Source organism: Semicossyphus pulcher, unplaced genomic scaffold (assembly GCF_022749685.1).
Source record: "Semicossyphus pulcher isolate SPU_LCO1_2020_fin unplaced genomic scaffold, fSemPul1.0.p SCAF_12, whole genome shotgun sequence".
NCBI classification, from domain to species: Eukaryota; Metazoa; Chordata; class Actinopteri; order Labriformes; family Labridae; genus Semicossyphus; species Semicossyphus pulcher.
In genome coordinates, this window is record NW_027211626.1 from 4,615,590 (window position 1) to 4,630,051 (window position 14,462).

The 14,462-nt window shown below is 41.1% G+C and overlaps 1 protein-coding gene across 1 annotated transcript in view; it reads right to left on the reverse strand.

Moving 5' to 3' along the window:
• LOC138588911 (collagen type XIX alpha 1 chain) overlaps nt 1-13,806 on the reverse strand; it is a 129,627-nt gene extending 115,821 nt beyond the window's left edge. The window contains exons 1-6 of the mRNA XM_069659163.1: nt 13,719-13,806; nt 12,618-12,692; nt 12,439-12,538; nt 3,678-3,801; nt 3,284-3,559; nt 2,152-2,232 (exon numbers count right to left, since the gene is read on the reverse strand). Coding sequence (XP_069515264.1) covers nt 2,152-2,232; nt 3,284-3,559; nt 3,678-3,801; nt 12,439-12,538; nt 12,618-12,692; nt 13,719-13,806 — 744 coding nt within the window. The remainder of the gene's footprint in view (nt 1-2,151; nt 2,233-3,283; nt 3,560-3,677; nt 3,802-12,438; nt 12,539-12,617; nt 12,693-13,718) is intronic.
• Between the last annotated feature and the right edge of the window lie 656 nt (nt 13,807-14,462).

Sequence of the window (14,462 nt, forward strand, 5' to 3'; positions counted from 1 at the left end):
AATAAGACGTGTTTTTGGCGATTTCCAGGGGTCATACTTTAACGAACTCCTCCTAGGGACTTCCTCCCAGACTTTTCAAAATCGCTCAGTTTATTGACAACACATTGAAGATTAAAAGTTATCAAAAGCTTGAGTTTTTGAGAATGGGCGGGGCCTTGGCTGGGGGTCAAAGTCTGATGTTTTTTGGGCAAAATGCCAAAAAATGAAAATCACTGTAACTCTCACATACAGTCTTCTATCCTCTTCATAATTCACATGTATGACAAGAGTCCCAGCCCCAACACAATTACGGGAAAATATTTCCCATCAGGCCTAGCGCCCGCTACTGGAAACAGGAAGTGACATGTTTTACTCTACAAGCCCCTCCTCCAAGGTGGTAAAACATATTAACCTCAAATTCATGTCAGGAAACTCTTAAGATCTTGATTAAGGTCTGTGAGAAAACTTGGTCAGGTTACAACAGAGGGCGTGACCCTGGCGGCGCCACGAATATAACCTTCGCCATGATGCCTCGCCATAACATTTAGGCATTGATAACTCATCCGTACTTCATCCTGTCTGCACCAAATTTCACATGCTTGATCAGAGTCCCGCCCTGAACAGATCTACACACTCCTTTCCTTACCAATCCTATAGCGCCACCCACTGGTGACAGCCTGTATCAACACTCATATACATTGTCCAATCTCCACCAAAATTCACAGGTTTGATTAGGGTACTGCACTGAACACATCTACATATTAATCTTTCGCTCAAACTCATAGCGCCACCTACTGGTAAGAGCCAGTACTACCTCTCATATACAATGTTCAATCAGCTTGAAATTTCCCATGTATGATTACAGTGTCGGACTGAACAGTTCTACATAATCATTTTTCGCTCATAGTCATAGCGCCACCTACTGGTAAGAGCCAGTACTAACTCTGACATAGATTGTCTGATCAGCTCCTTATTTCACATGCATGATAACAGTCTCGGCCTGCAAAGGTCTACATATGAATTTTTTTTCGCTCATACTCATAGCGACACCTACTGGTAAGAGCCAGTACTACCTCTCACATACAATGTTATATCAGCTTCAAATTTCACATGCATGATTATAGTCTCGGCCTGAACAGATCTCCATAGGAATTTTGGTGATGCTGACAGCAGCCCCTACTGGTGGACAGCCTGTGGCTACAGCACATCCTGTGCTTCATGCACACCCCGCTTCTGAGGTGCACCCCGTGTCTGCAGCACACCCCGCGGCCGCGACAAGCCCCAACGTGGCCACGAGTGCGAGGGCCCGTTCATCGCCGCTTGCGGCTTTAATTGAAGTTGTATCTGTAGTCATCCATCTTTTCTTTGTTTGTTCAGCCATAGTAGATTACTGTTTACTCGCAACACTTGCAGAGACCGGAAAAGCAGCCGCTTAGCTCCGCCTACCCTCTCTGGCAGACCAACCACTGCTGGCTGATGGAAAACGCGTCACTAACTGGGCGCCGCTTGTGATTTTTTCCGCAAAAGTCGCCACAGAGACCCAGTCTGTAATACTGCAAATGCAAAGGCTTTCATCAGTGGGCCATAGACTCAATCACCATTGTGTTACCTCATTCAGCGACAGATAGAGACTTAACAGACATTTATTTACATGAAAATCTTTGAGATTATTACTTTAACTGCCGTGAAGTGTCAATTATTACAGCAAACGCAATCACGCTCAAGATTACATTTGTCTTCTTATTGCTAAGCCAGTTTTGATACTGAATGACCAAAATTAAGCAGAACAACTAAAAATGAAGAAAAATAAATCATACACAGAGCCTACAAAATACTGGCAGTGTCAGGAAGAACACATTTGAGTGCTCATTTTAAACCCTCTCTAGGCTTTGTGCTTTTTGCGTGGAGAAAGCAGCCAAAAGTTGCATGAAGCCAGCGCACCAAATGAAGTGTTTTCCAGTCAAAGGGTTGTTGTTTGGATAATCAAACCCTGATGGTGCAGAGCTGTATCGTACCTTTTCTAAAAGCCTTTTCTCTATGACAATTATTTTGCAACAGCAAGTGGTGCTTGGAAAAAAAATGCTTGAAAGGGGGTACATTACTGAAAAAAGTTAGAGAATCACTGTGATACAGAACAGGATTGTCGTCATACAGTCAGACTTTGGTACTTACCGATGGCTCCTGTAGCTCACAGCAATTTTCCATTTCAGCCATATAAGGGTCACAGTAGAGCAGAATCTGTCTTACTTCCACCTGTGGAAAAGAGCTCTCATTAATGGCAATTCTGCACAGAACAGACCAAAACAGTTTCATCATCACGTCATGCTCCTCTTTATATTGACAAAGGTCTGCTCTTCAATGTTTAAAGAGGACATATTTCAGCTCTGCAATCAATTTTATTTTACTCTAATGTGCTTTTGAATCACTTTGGTGAAGTTTGTTTTAAAAATTGTAAACATATTTTGATCAAATAATTTTTCGGAGCCTCTCCTTCCTCCTGAAACGAACAAGTCGTTTTGCCATTCTAAGGTTAGACCTTGGCCACGATTGGCTGACAGTATTTGGAGTCACCTCCCCCATGTGTGCAATCCCACATGGGGGAGCGGCCGCACTGCACTGTCACTCCAAAGTTGTAGAAAACATGGCTGCTCTAGGATCGGTTATTCGGCCTTATATGTACGAGCCAGAATCACCAGGAGGTATCGGAATAGTAAGTTGAAATCTTGAACAACTTCACTACAAGCTTTTTCACTGAGAACAATAAAGACCTAAAAATGTGAAACCCATGAAAAATATCAGAATATCCATATAAAAGACATGGCCCCTTTAAGACAATTTGTTTAACCGCTTTTGTAGCTTATGGACATTGCCGTTCCTATTGTAAACAAAACTAATCAGAAAATTCACATCTAATCCTAAAAAATAAACTTAAGAAAAGACTTCAACTTGTGCATGAATAGCAGCTGCTTCAGCAGAACTAACCCTAGCATTTTTATGGATTTACTGCCTCACATTTTTACAAATCACACGGACTGAAGAGTCAGCTGTTAATGCTACTTAAGCCCAGTTCTACTCAGAGGCGTTGGGTGACCAAATGGCATAGTTGACCTAATGTTCGGAGCATTTGTGTGAATGAGCGCTACACATATGACAAAATGGGGGATTTACACGGATTAGGAAACTATGTCCCCGCAACACGTTTTAAATACCTTTTAAGACAAGCAGCATTTCAAAAATTTCACGTGATGACGACAGAACAGAGAAAAATGTGTACATGTTTGGACAAAGTTAGCGTGGGACATACATCTACAGGCCGACCATCCTCCACTCGTGTAGTGATGAGAGTGCGCCCACTGGGGTCAATGCCGTCCCTTTCGTCAGTCAATCTCCTTTCTATTAGCTTGCAGTTCATGTAAATGGAGACTATGTTGCTCTGCACAGAAATGCTCAGCTTGTGCCACTGGCGATCAAAGAGGGCATGTAGGTCACGGCTCTTAAACGTGTAGCGGAGGGTGTTCTTTAGCTGGCCTTGGGAAGAGAACTCCACCGCCTTCTTGCCACCATCGACCACAACAGATACCTGCAGAGCAAGGAAGAGAGTTAAAAACGGGTGCTTGTTGCAAAGAGAACATCAATCACATCCTATTCTAGAATATTCATAGATATAAAACTGACATGTAAAAAAGAGTGTGGCTCACCTGACTGCCTCCTGACTGGTCGAACACCTGCCAAAGATACCATCGGTCTTTTTTTGTGGTTCTTCTTACTCGTAAGATGGTGACAAGGGAGTATTCACTTGGAAGCCCATTTGGAAATATATCTCTAAAAAAATAAAACATACAACAAAGTCAGATTCCCTCAAAGTATAAATATCTAATTATATTATTTAAACATCATAAAAATGGAGCGATTTATAATTTCTCAAAACCCCTTTGAAGGCTCTGGAAATTTGGCTTGAAACAGTAAAAATGCATTTATGAAATCAAAGTTCAGAGTCTCATTAAGAATAAAACTTCAAACGGAAATCAAAAAATCGCATCTCTTTTATCGAATGGCCGAGAGAAATGATCAATTATGAACAATTAATGTTTTCAATTCAACAAGAGACCAGAGGTCTTTTGAGTTTGAATTTTATTTTTCTGTCTCGGATGTCTTTGTTTTGTGAGATGTTGCTTCTTTTGAAAAACAAAAGGTGAATTACAAAAAAAAAAGAATAAAGCTTCAACTGAAAATAAAACTTTAGAACAACAACAACTTCTCGTTTAAAGCGTCGGCGTATTTTGCTGTAAGGACTATTTCTTAAGGCTGTGTAGGTGTGGCCGATCATAAAGTCTGATTTAGATCTCCCTGGCTCTGCAGACTGCAATGGCGTATGTGACAATCAGTGTAATGCAGCACTTAACATGTTTGAGTCATGAGTCAGAGTCAAAGGAGGAAGCAGAAGCCTGGCCATCTGAAAAGTATTCATTGCAATTGGTCCGTAGAAGTTGACTTACAAAATGCTCCTACAACTGATCCAAAACTCTCTGGCTCCCCATAAACTTCAGAATGAACTTTAAAATCCTTGTTTTTGTCTAGAGAGCCCTGCACAATCAAGCCCCTAAATACATCGCTGACCTGCTCCATCTACAATGTTACAATTTAATTTAGCAGACACTTTTGTCCAAAGCGACGCACATCTGAGAGTTAATACAACACAAGCAACGATTTAGACAGGATCGAACAAAGTCAGTGCGACCGGACACTGGTGCCAACCGGCAGTGCACAGGGCGTTTTTTTTAATATAATTATCATCAGCAGCATCAACAAGGTCAATATAGTCATCATCATCATCATCATGACTATCCTAATCGACATCAACAACACCCTCAATGTCATCATCATCAGTAGCTTCAATATCATTAAGGTCAGAGGTGTTCATAAAGAGCTGGGTCTTCAGCTTCTTCTTAAAGGTGAAAGGGACTCTGTAGACCGAGTGGAGTTTGGTAACTCGTTCCACCACCTGGAGACTACTGAGGAGAAGAGTCTAGTTAGAGACTTAGGGCCCACCTCTACATAACTGCCACCATTACTTCCTGCCTACCTTGGTAGATGACAATTGTTCTTCTTTTAGGCACTGTCTCTTTTGCATTAACCCATACGCTATATTATATATTTTAACTTATATTTGAGTTGTGTTTTGTATTTCTCTAATTTTGTACTGTATTTTCAGAGCTATCTGGCACTATAATTTCCTTCAGGATTAATAAAGTTCTATCTTATCTTATCTCCAATAGATCCCTCATGTCCTCTGCCCAGGGTCTACCTGTTGTTCCTCGTGTACGACTGAAGACAACAGATGATCGCATCTTTGAATCTCTTGCTCCGGACACTCTTCCAACGCAGATACGGTTTGCTGTTTCAACTGATGCGTTTAAAAAGCAATTAAAGACATATTTTCTTTATTTGCCTTTAGATAATGTAACATAATTTTGTGCAATTTCATTTTTCCATTTTGTGTTCATTTTTTGATCGTTACTGTTGTTGTTATTTTGTCCTGTGATTTTTTGTGAAGCACTTTGTGGCCTCGCTCTGTGAAAGGTGCTATAACAAATAAACTTCACTTACTTACTTCGCTATCCATATTAAAGCTAGCTGTTTGCACACTCGTGAGGTTAGCTGATGGCTCTGCCGTGTTAGCTAGTGCTAAATTATTATGGAGCTAAAAATTAATACAAAACTAATTTTTAATGCTTTTTAAATGCTAACTATTCTACTGTACATAAGACCCTATATTACATAGTTCAAAGGCTATTGTGGATTTGGGTTCCCTGAGGCTTTATAGCTATCAGTAGCTAAACAATGAACCAGCCAATCAACTTGAAGGATCAATAAAACATTTCAATCCCCTCCTGCTGGGTCACTCACGTAAATAAACCTGACAAACTTCATTCCATTTAGCTTGATGAATTTTATACAGGCTTCCCTGTCATTCAGATAATGAAAACATATAGAAATTGATCCAAAGACACAGAAGCCAATCTTTTACTTCAGATGCCATGTGCCACAGTTATATTGTTATAGATGCAGAGTGCAGTGCAGCTTTAGCTTTATGTGCGCGACCTCAGTTGCTCCATAAAGTAAAACAACAATTCAGAGTGAGCAGCTGAAAACATGTTCCAGGGGAAGCAAAATATGCAGAGAAAATATAGGAAAAACAATATCATATTTCAGATCACACCTACACTCGTATGAATTACAGCTCATTCAGTAACTCACCCGCAGCCCACACTCCCTTTCTAATTTTATACATTGCGCAGAAAAACAACAAAACATTGTACCCTTCAAGAACCTCTAACCCCGGCCCTAACTCCCGACTCAGATTAACAGTCAGAAGTGGAAGAGCATAAACATAATAAATCAAGATCAGCAAAAATAATAATAATGCAATGATAAGGTCGTTGAGAAGGCAGAGCACAGCCTGGGGGAGGGAGGGCGGAGAGAGTTTCTTCAGACAGGTTGGAAATTAGTTTTCACTCCTATATATCATCTCCTATTCTCTCTGAGCTTCATACCCTCTCCCATTGTGTCCCCTGAATTCTGTGAGATTCCGACGTAAACGGTACATGACTAAAATGATAAATACACCAAGTTAAAGCTCTCGAAGAATCAAATGGCTCTTTGAGAGGGCAAGGGCTGGGAAGGTTATTTGTTGCCCGAGGGCTAACGGACTATTTTAGCTGCAAATCGATATGAAAAGTGACAGAGCAATTTATAAAAATGGGTATTTATAAAATACATTCAGCACAGAATATTTCTATGCTGCATATGCAGTAACAGCTTGTACCAAAGGTGTTACACATAATAATAGGAGGGAGGAAATAATATGAAAGAATATGTGAAAGAGAAGTCCAAAAGTGTTCGCACTACACTGCAACTTATGGAGCATAATACAGGTCAGATAACTTCGCAAAATACACTTCAGGGCTGTTTTCTGTCGGGGCTCTGAAGTTCACACGCTTCTTTTCAAAGTCCCAAACTGAGTCTGCTCTTATTTCAAAACATGGGCCGTCTACAGCGCGGCACACTTGATCTCTGAGGGGTCACGGGGTTAAAGTTCTTGACCTCGTGTCGACTGCCATCTGTGGCTAAACGGCTCACCCTCGGTGTAGGTTGCTTTGAACACTCTGGATTTGTTGGTAAAAATGCAACTCAGCAAGTTTAAGTAGGTGATAATGAGGGAAAGAAAACCAACTATGTTCACTTTCCTCACTCACAAGCAATCATACCAAAACAACTTTTACAATATGGGACTCTGCCAACCCGTCTCTCACAAATTCCATTGCCAAATGCTTTGGAACGTAACTGCCTCCTGGATTACTGTATGTGTAATTATAATGTTCTGTTCCAATGCAAGTCATGTGACGCTCATACACCACTGAGGTAGACTGTATATCGTGAAGTAGAGGGGCCTCGTTCCAAACCAAGTAAAAGAAACAGCCGCACAAGAAAGGAAGAGCAGAAAAATATGCTCTTGATGAGAAGCACAAAAGATCACAGAGCAACACCACGGCTGCCAAAAGAGTTATAATGTGAATTAATTCCACTTTTATAGGGAACAACCATGTGCCTTGTGTCTTTGAACGTCTTTGACCACGCATATTGCTTGGCTGACACCACTCCTTGTATAATCAGAGACAATGCTTCCACAGAATGACACAGCAACACTACCAGTCTGCTAGAGAATCTCCCGGAAGCGTCTTTAGTGTCCTGGCTTGTAAGAAATCCAATCCAGGAGGCTTCTCTCAGCTGAGTCAGAGGAATCAGATTTCTGAAACAATCAAACCTCAAATGTTAGCCTAGTTTGCTCAAGTCCCCATCACGACACTCAATCCCACGACCAATCACAGCGGTGATTTATACGCTAAATGTCTTATTCATGCTAGCAAGGGCTATAGCTTCCTATCAGCATGACTCGTCTTTCCTTGCCAGCATGATAGAAGACTGCCACTGATCGTGCCAAATCCAACACACACCTGTGATCCGGCGGAAGGATATTTACCAGTGAAAAGGCTTTTTATTGAGGGGGCATGTGTGTAGCTGAGATGTGTCAGGCTCGTATGTTATCATCTTTCCTGTGTCATTAAGTGTTTCTATGTACAAATACTTCATGAAGAGATAAGACTGTTATTGCAAAAGGCCACCAATAACAGGCATCATCAGTAATGTGTAATCTGTCGCCATGACGACATGCCATAAAATTAATTAAGAGTTATATTTTACTCGTATTTAACATGGAACTGTTTGAACAAATTGTGTTCATTGGTGGAAAATCCCCGCCATAACAAAAGTGCTGCAACGACTATCAAACCAATTATGAAGACCATGCCAGCTGTCTGTCTCCAGCCATCGCTCACTTCCCTCAGGACCAGATATTGGTAAGGAACTTTACGGACTTCTCTATCTATCCATAAGATACCCTAAGACGTCCCCCAGATGTGTCTTAGCACAGATGCTCAGATCAGATTCAAAATGTCTTTTTCAAATGTTAAACGGACTGTACTTATTCAGCGCTTTTCCAGTCTTCTAACCACTCAAAGCTGCTTTTACACACTGATGGCAATTTCCAATCAGGACCTTTGCATTCATACCTGATGACTATGCCATCAGGGGGAATTTGGGGTTCAGTGTCTTGCCCAAGGACACTTCGACATGTGACAGTTATGGACATGTGTAGCAGTCAGAGTCAATCGTCTCTCAATCGGAAGGTTTGGGGTTCAATTCCTACCACTGAAACACAATGGCAAATCTAGATGTACAGAAGTATCACAGCCGCTGCAGTTCAAGGAGTTCAGCACTACCTCTAGAAAGACTGACTGCTTAGAGTCTGAGGTGACTGATTCTCTTCTCGATGGATAGCAGCTTCACCAGCAGTTGTTGTTACTGACGCCTAGATCCTCACTACAGTAACCCAAGCAGAATAGGTGAGTAATGTCTGCGTGCGAAAATCTAATCTCTTGCAAACAGCAGTGCAGGAAGTCGTAAAGATCTGATTTGAGAAACAAATCTTATTTGCCTGAGCTTTTAGCAAAGCCTCACTTCCAGACTCACCTGATCCTGTTTTATATAATTACCTCCGGGGGTATTCATACCAGCTGATTTTAACCTGCTCATGTCGTCAGTGTAGCTTAGTGCCTTAATGTTACAGCCTCTTTTCTGCACCTGAATCCAAAAGGTTTCCCAGATACTTGTGTTTGGACTTGCTTTTAAGTTGTAATTTTTTCCAATAAAATGTATTTGCTGTCTCTGCCTGGTTGTCTGCATTCGGGTCATTTTCCTCACTGCCAAGCATACAACCTGTGACACAAGGTACAATCCCTGGATGTGGGTTTGACAGCAATGACAGGTAAGTTATAACTCTGCTAGCATATAAGACCGCAGGCTGCAAGACCAGTGCTGTCAATATATATGGTTACAAAATGTATTTCCAGATAGTAAATTAAACAAAAACATGAAGGCACTCGCTTCCACTACACAATATTGGATGCAGTGAGCTCGTGTGATTAATTAGCTGTCACAAACCACTGAAGCCCCAGAACGATAAACAAATGCAACTCTTGTGATTTGATACTTTATATCTCCGTCTCAGTGGCTCCTTTGTGTCTACATTTCAATTGTGCTGCATCTTCAGCTTCTTCACATGAAATGAAAATAGCTTACTGTGTCTTATTTCACATTTTACTTGTAACTAGTTGCTTTGATGAAGCATTAGAAATCCAATCACACGAAGCACAGTATGAGACATTGTGTCATAATCAAAAGGAGGCGTTTATCCCATTCCTATTCCAGAAAATATGCAAAACCAAAATAACATTCTCTGTCTTTAAGAGTTGTAAATTACAATCAGACCTGAGAATGTTCTCAAGGTACAGATAACAAATAAGTCTAAATAAGTATGAAGCTTTAAGGACGCATCTGCATTCTACCTTTATACTTAAGGGAGCAGTTCGCCCCTGGAAAAAGCCGCTGTCAGTCAAAGCTGGTGTTCTCTGTAATCGATAGAAGCAATAATATTTGAAATTGGCAAAAGAAAGTTGTTCAAACAGCTTTCGGTTTCGCCCATTCTACATTCCTACAACACCCAGCATGCATTGCAACCCTCCCACTGAAAAGAACGGCCCAGCAAGAGACGCTGGAGTGAAATACTACTGTTTTCGCTGCAGACGATGGCTCAGAGCGGGACAGAATCTGAAATACGATGAGAATATACCGGTGAATCATCTAAAAAATCTTCAGGTCTGCAGTCCACATTTCAAGACATGACATCAGAGGCGGGCGTCCTAGATTGAGGAAGTGTAGTTTAGCAAGCTCCCTGGCCTCCGATAGATGGCGCGTTTTTTTCCAGGGCCCATTGGAGAAGCGTATAGCGTCCTCCAAAGGCACCGAGCAAAATCGCATTTTTTTTCCTACCATAATGGCATTAGCTCCCCATAATAGCATCGTAGGACTGAGGTTGACAATCGGCGAACTGGCCTTTTAAGTATGTTTTGTTTACTAAAACAAGGATGCTTTGTTGGTCAAAAAACAATACTCCAAAGAGGCTGCTTGCTACCTTATAAAGAAAATAAAAACACTCATTAATCTTACTCAGCAAAAGAGTTCAAGTAAGACAAGCACATTATTTTGAACTGTGCAAAGCCTGTATGCTTTGGAATGCATAATGTGGAAAGTGGAGAAATCAACACAATTCTATATGTGGTGCATATAAATATTATATGAAGATAAGATATAAATATGACACAACATTTCATATCTGATGTAAAGAGTGCGAGGCCAAGCACAGACGCTCCTCTGCAGACAGACAGAAACTGTGCTTTAATACTGTATGGAAGCACGTTATGAATACATGCTGTGTTTTTTAAGGCCTCACAAACACCTCACCGCGTGTCAGCTCTGATCTATGCACCATAATGTGTATTGTGCCACAGAGCTGGCAGGACATTAGCCAGATCCAGGGAGTGGAGCATCAATTGCTGCATATCCTGCGAGTAAAGTGAGCAATGTGTTAGTGGCTGTGGCAGGGGCAGAGGGGCCTCCTGCTTCTTGCAATTGCCCTCGCTTTCCCTCCTCAGCTGACATGCAGTATCACCTGTCAAAGTACTTAGATAATTGGATATGAGAGGGATCGCAGTCTCGCCACTATAACCAATGACACTGTCAGCAGTGTCATTGAGAAGCAGCATCTTCTTGCACTATGGGCAAAGACCGAGGGAAGGGCTGAAGTAAATGTATTTTCGGCTGGCTGGCTGACTGAACAGGGAAGGAGATCACAAATCACCTGGCTTAAAGATTCTTTCACCTAGCGCGAGAGAGAGAGTGGCAGTAAATGTTTACAGTTGCATGTAAAAATGCTAAAAATATCCTCCCCCTTCCGGAAGAATGGCAACGTGTTCTCTTTCACCGTTACAACCAAAGGACACAAAACAATCAGCGTCTCAAAATACATTTGTTAAAATCCAAAACATCACCGTAAAGCTAAGTTTAGCAGGCGTCACAACTCAATCTGGGCCAATGGTCTTTCCTGATACGGCTGGTTTTACTTAGTGTAAAAGTGCAACAGGCCTGTATGAATAATTTATCAAATTCAAATCCCCACCATATCATCATATCAGAGTCAAGGTGAAGTCTCGGAGCAGCTCCACCGGATGACCGAGGGAATAAAGGTCTTCCGTAAATGGCACCTCAGTGTGTCATTTATGTAGTTATTTTAATATTCCTGTCTTATTATACCCACTTAGACTTTCTTTCCATTCCTTTATGTCCCACTTTTCACCCTTAGGAGATTTCTCGAATAAGCGCAATATATATTAATTCTGTTCAAATTATTCCCTGTCTAACAGCTCACCTCACAGCTTGCCCTTATTAGCCAAGGCAAATGGAACTATTGCTCTGAGCAGGGTATATCTGGGGTGCCTCAAGTCAGTGCTGTCATGAAATCCAGCTAGAGCCATGCTGCTTTTTTTTGTCTTTAAATATCCATAAATCGAAGGAAAGCAAGCACAAACCCTCATCATGTTCTGCACAACAGCAGTCATTTTTTATCCTATTTTTACAGAATCATTTGACATTTTCTGAGTTGAAAAAAAATAACCAGGAGTTTGTATATGAGGGAGCAAAATAGCAACAGCAATAGGTGCTAATCCAAAATGATACTGCAGTTTACTGCTGTTCATAGCCTTGGTCACACATGAGTGACTGCATCTTATATCATGCTTGCATTGTGCTACAATTCCATAGCACGAGCAGGAGATTGGAAGAAATGAAGCAACATATAGGAGGATTATTTACTGAGTCGTTGCTGACACGCAAACTGTCCGTCTGAGTTATCCTGTAATGTTCTTAAGGAACCAGCGCACAACATCTGAGTCCAAATGATGCAGAAAATAAACACACGCGCATGCCAACACTCACGCTACTCACTTTGTTGGTTTAATGAGCGGACTGCTTCCTAACCGAAAGGACGGCAGGTCTTCCGTGACCGTTCCCTTTCGAAGAAGAAACTTTTCTGTGAGATCAAAACCTGCAAAGAGAAATACAACGCGTCACTAGATGTATACAGGCCAATGTTGACCAATTAACAAAGCTCACTGAGGACGTACCTGTGATCTGCAGGGGACGATCTAAGACATCAGAAAACCTGTGTTCCTCTACATTCATAGGTGGACATGAGCCATCTACAATAAAGACACAAAGAAGTTAGATGTGCTCGGAACAGATGCTCATTTGTATTTCCAACCTGTTTTGAATAGCATTAGAGAACAGCAACTGATAAATTGAATCAGGAATTTATTTCCGCAGTGCATTTCTATTCACTTTAAAAAGAAATCTTTTGGAGACATCAACATCAGAGCAGAAAATCAATTCTAAGTTTTTTCCAATTAATCTTCAAAACATGAGCTTAAACTTTCCAAAATAACCAACCGAGACAAGACTGTGAGACGTAATTTAAAGGGCAAGCGCAAGTTGCTTTACTGAAAATTAAACGTAGACTGACCGTATGAATACTGATTACTTTTAAAGTCTGTGGTTCTTGTTCAGAACTGTGAAACTCTCAAGGACCAAGGACAGGCTGAACAACACGTTTTCAGATCGGCAGGTTTGAGACGTCACAAACCTAAGGAGCCAATCCCGTTAATGGACGGGGTGACGCTATGCATATCATTATGTGTAACCTATGGCAACCACTTCAGCGATGCGCGAGCCAGCTGTAACCGTCATTGTAATGTTTGCAAACTCACTACTGACTGCTATCGTTAACGTTACTACTACTAATTACTACATTTCAAGCTAGCTAAGTTTCAACAAGTTGCCACTAAACGATGACGTGTTTTGTTTTCGCGACGGATGGAAGGGTTGGGAATCTGCATAGTGGGCGGGGCCTATGCAGATTTGAGATTTGTGAGAAAGAGGAGACGATTTGGGAGGATTTTTAAAAGCTAATTAAACGTATTTTGCAGACAATATGTCAGACACAATTTAACATTTTAAGCAGAGCAATGTACATGTCTTAAAGCATGACTGGAGCTGCTCTTTAACAAGTTTTAACACGCGATTATCTAAAAGAACAACAAATGTATCAAGAACATTTCAAAGAGGGACCTCAACGATACTTTAACACTAAAATATGTCACTTTGTCACACTGGCACATCACTGTTGAAAGACAAAAGTTGCTGGATTAAAAGTTGAGGACAACACATACCTGTTCGTTCACTCACTGCCATTCCAAAAGTGAACGGAATGGAATTTACAGTCCAGAGGAAAGCCGTCCATCTTAACAAGCAAATCATGGCTCTGACACTAGAAAGCTTGTCCACCTAAAAACCTGCATCAGAAGAGATTATATTTCACAATTCAGTTAAATACAGTTTTAAAATGAATACAACAAACTGCACACATGCCTTACACTTATTGTAGTTTAAAAGTTTTCCACATGCAGGTGCAAACAACTTTGACTCAGCTCGCCTAACACTTATATAATGTGGTGTCTGCGTGATTGCACAGCAAACTAAGATTGATAAAACTTTCCCTCCTATATATCCGGCAGCATTTCTGTTCTATCAACTGTCTCTTAATCCACATCCACTAAATAAGATTATGCGCATGTTGTACTATTGATCTCTCCCACTCTCATACCCACTCATGTCCCTAAAGCCTCCTGTATTTATGTAAAGTCGTTCAACCCGCAGCACGCACATCTGAGTCCTTCATTCATTAGTTTTCATGAACACCTGCCGTACAGTGATGAATGGAGATGTCTATACAGCAGCTACATCATTATACTCTAAGCTATGTTTATGATGAGCTGAGCTGCATGTTGTCCTCCACAGACGGTTTGTAATTCATTAGGTTTGTACGTCATCACCGCAAATGAGCTGCAGAACTGTGCTGATGCACTAAAATGTGGTCAGAATAAAACAACAGCAAATACAGAGGAAGATGTTAC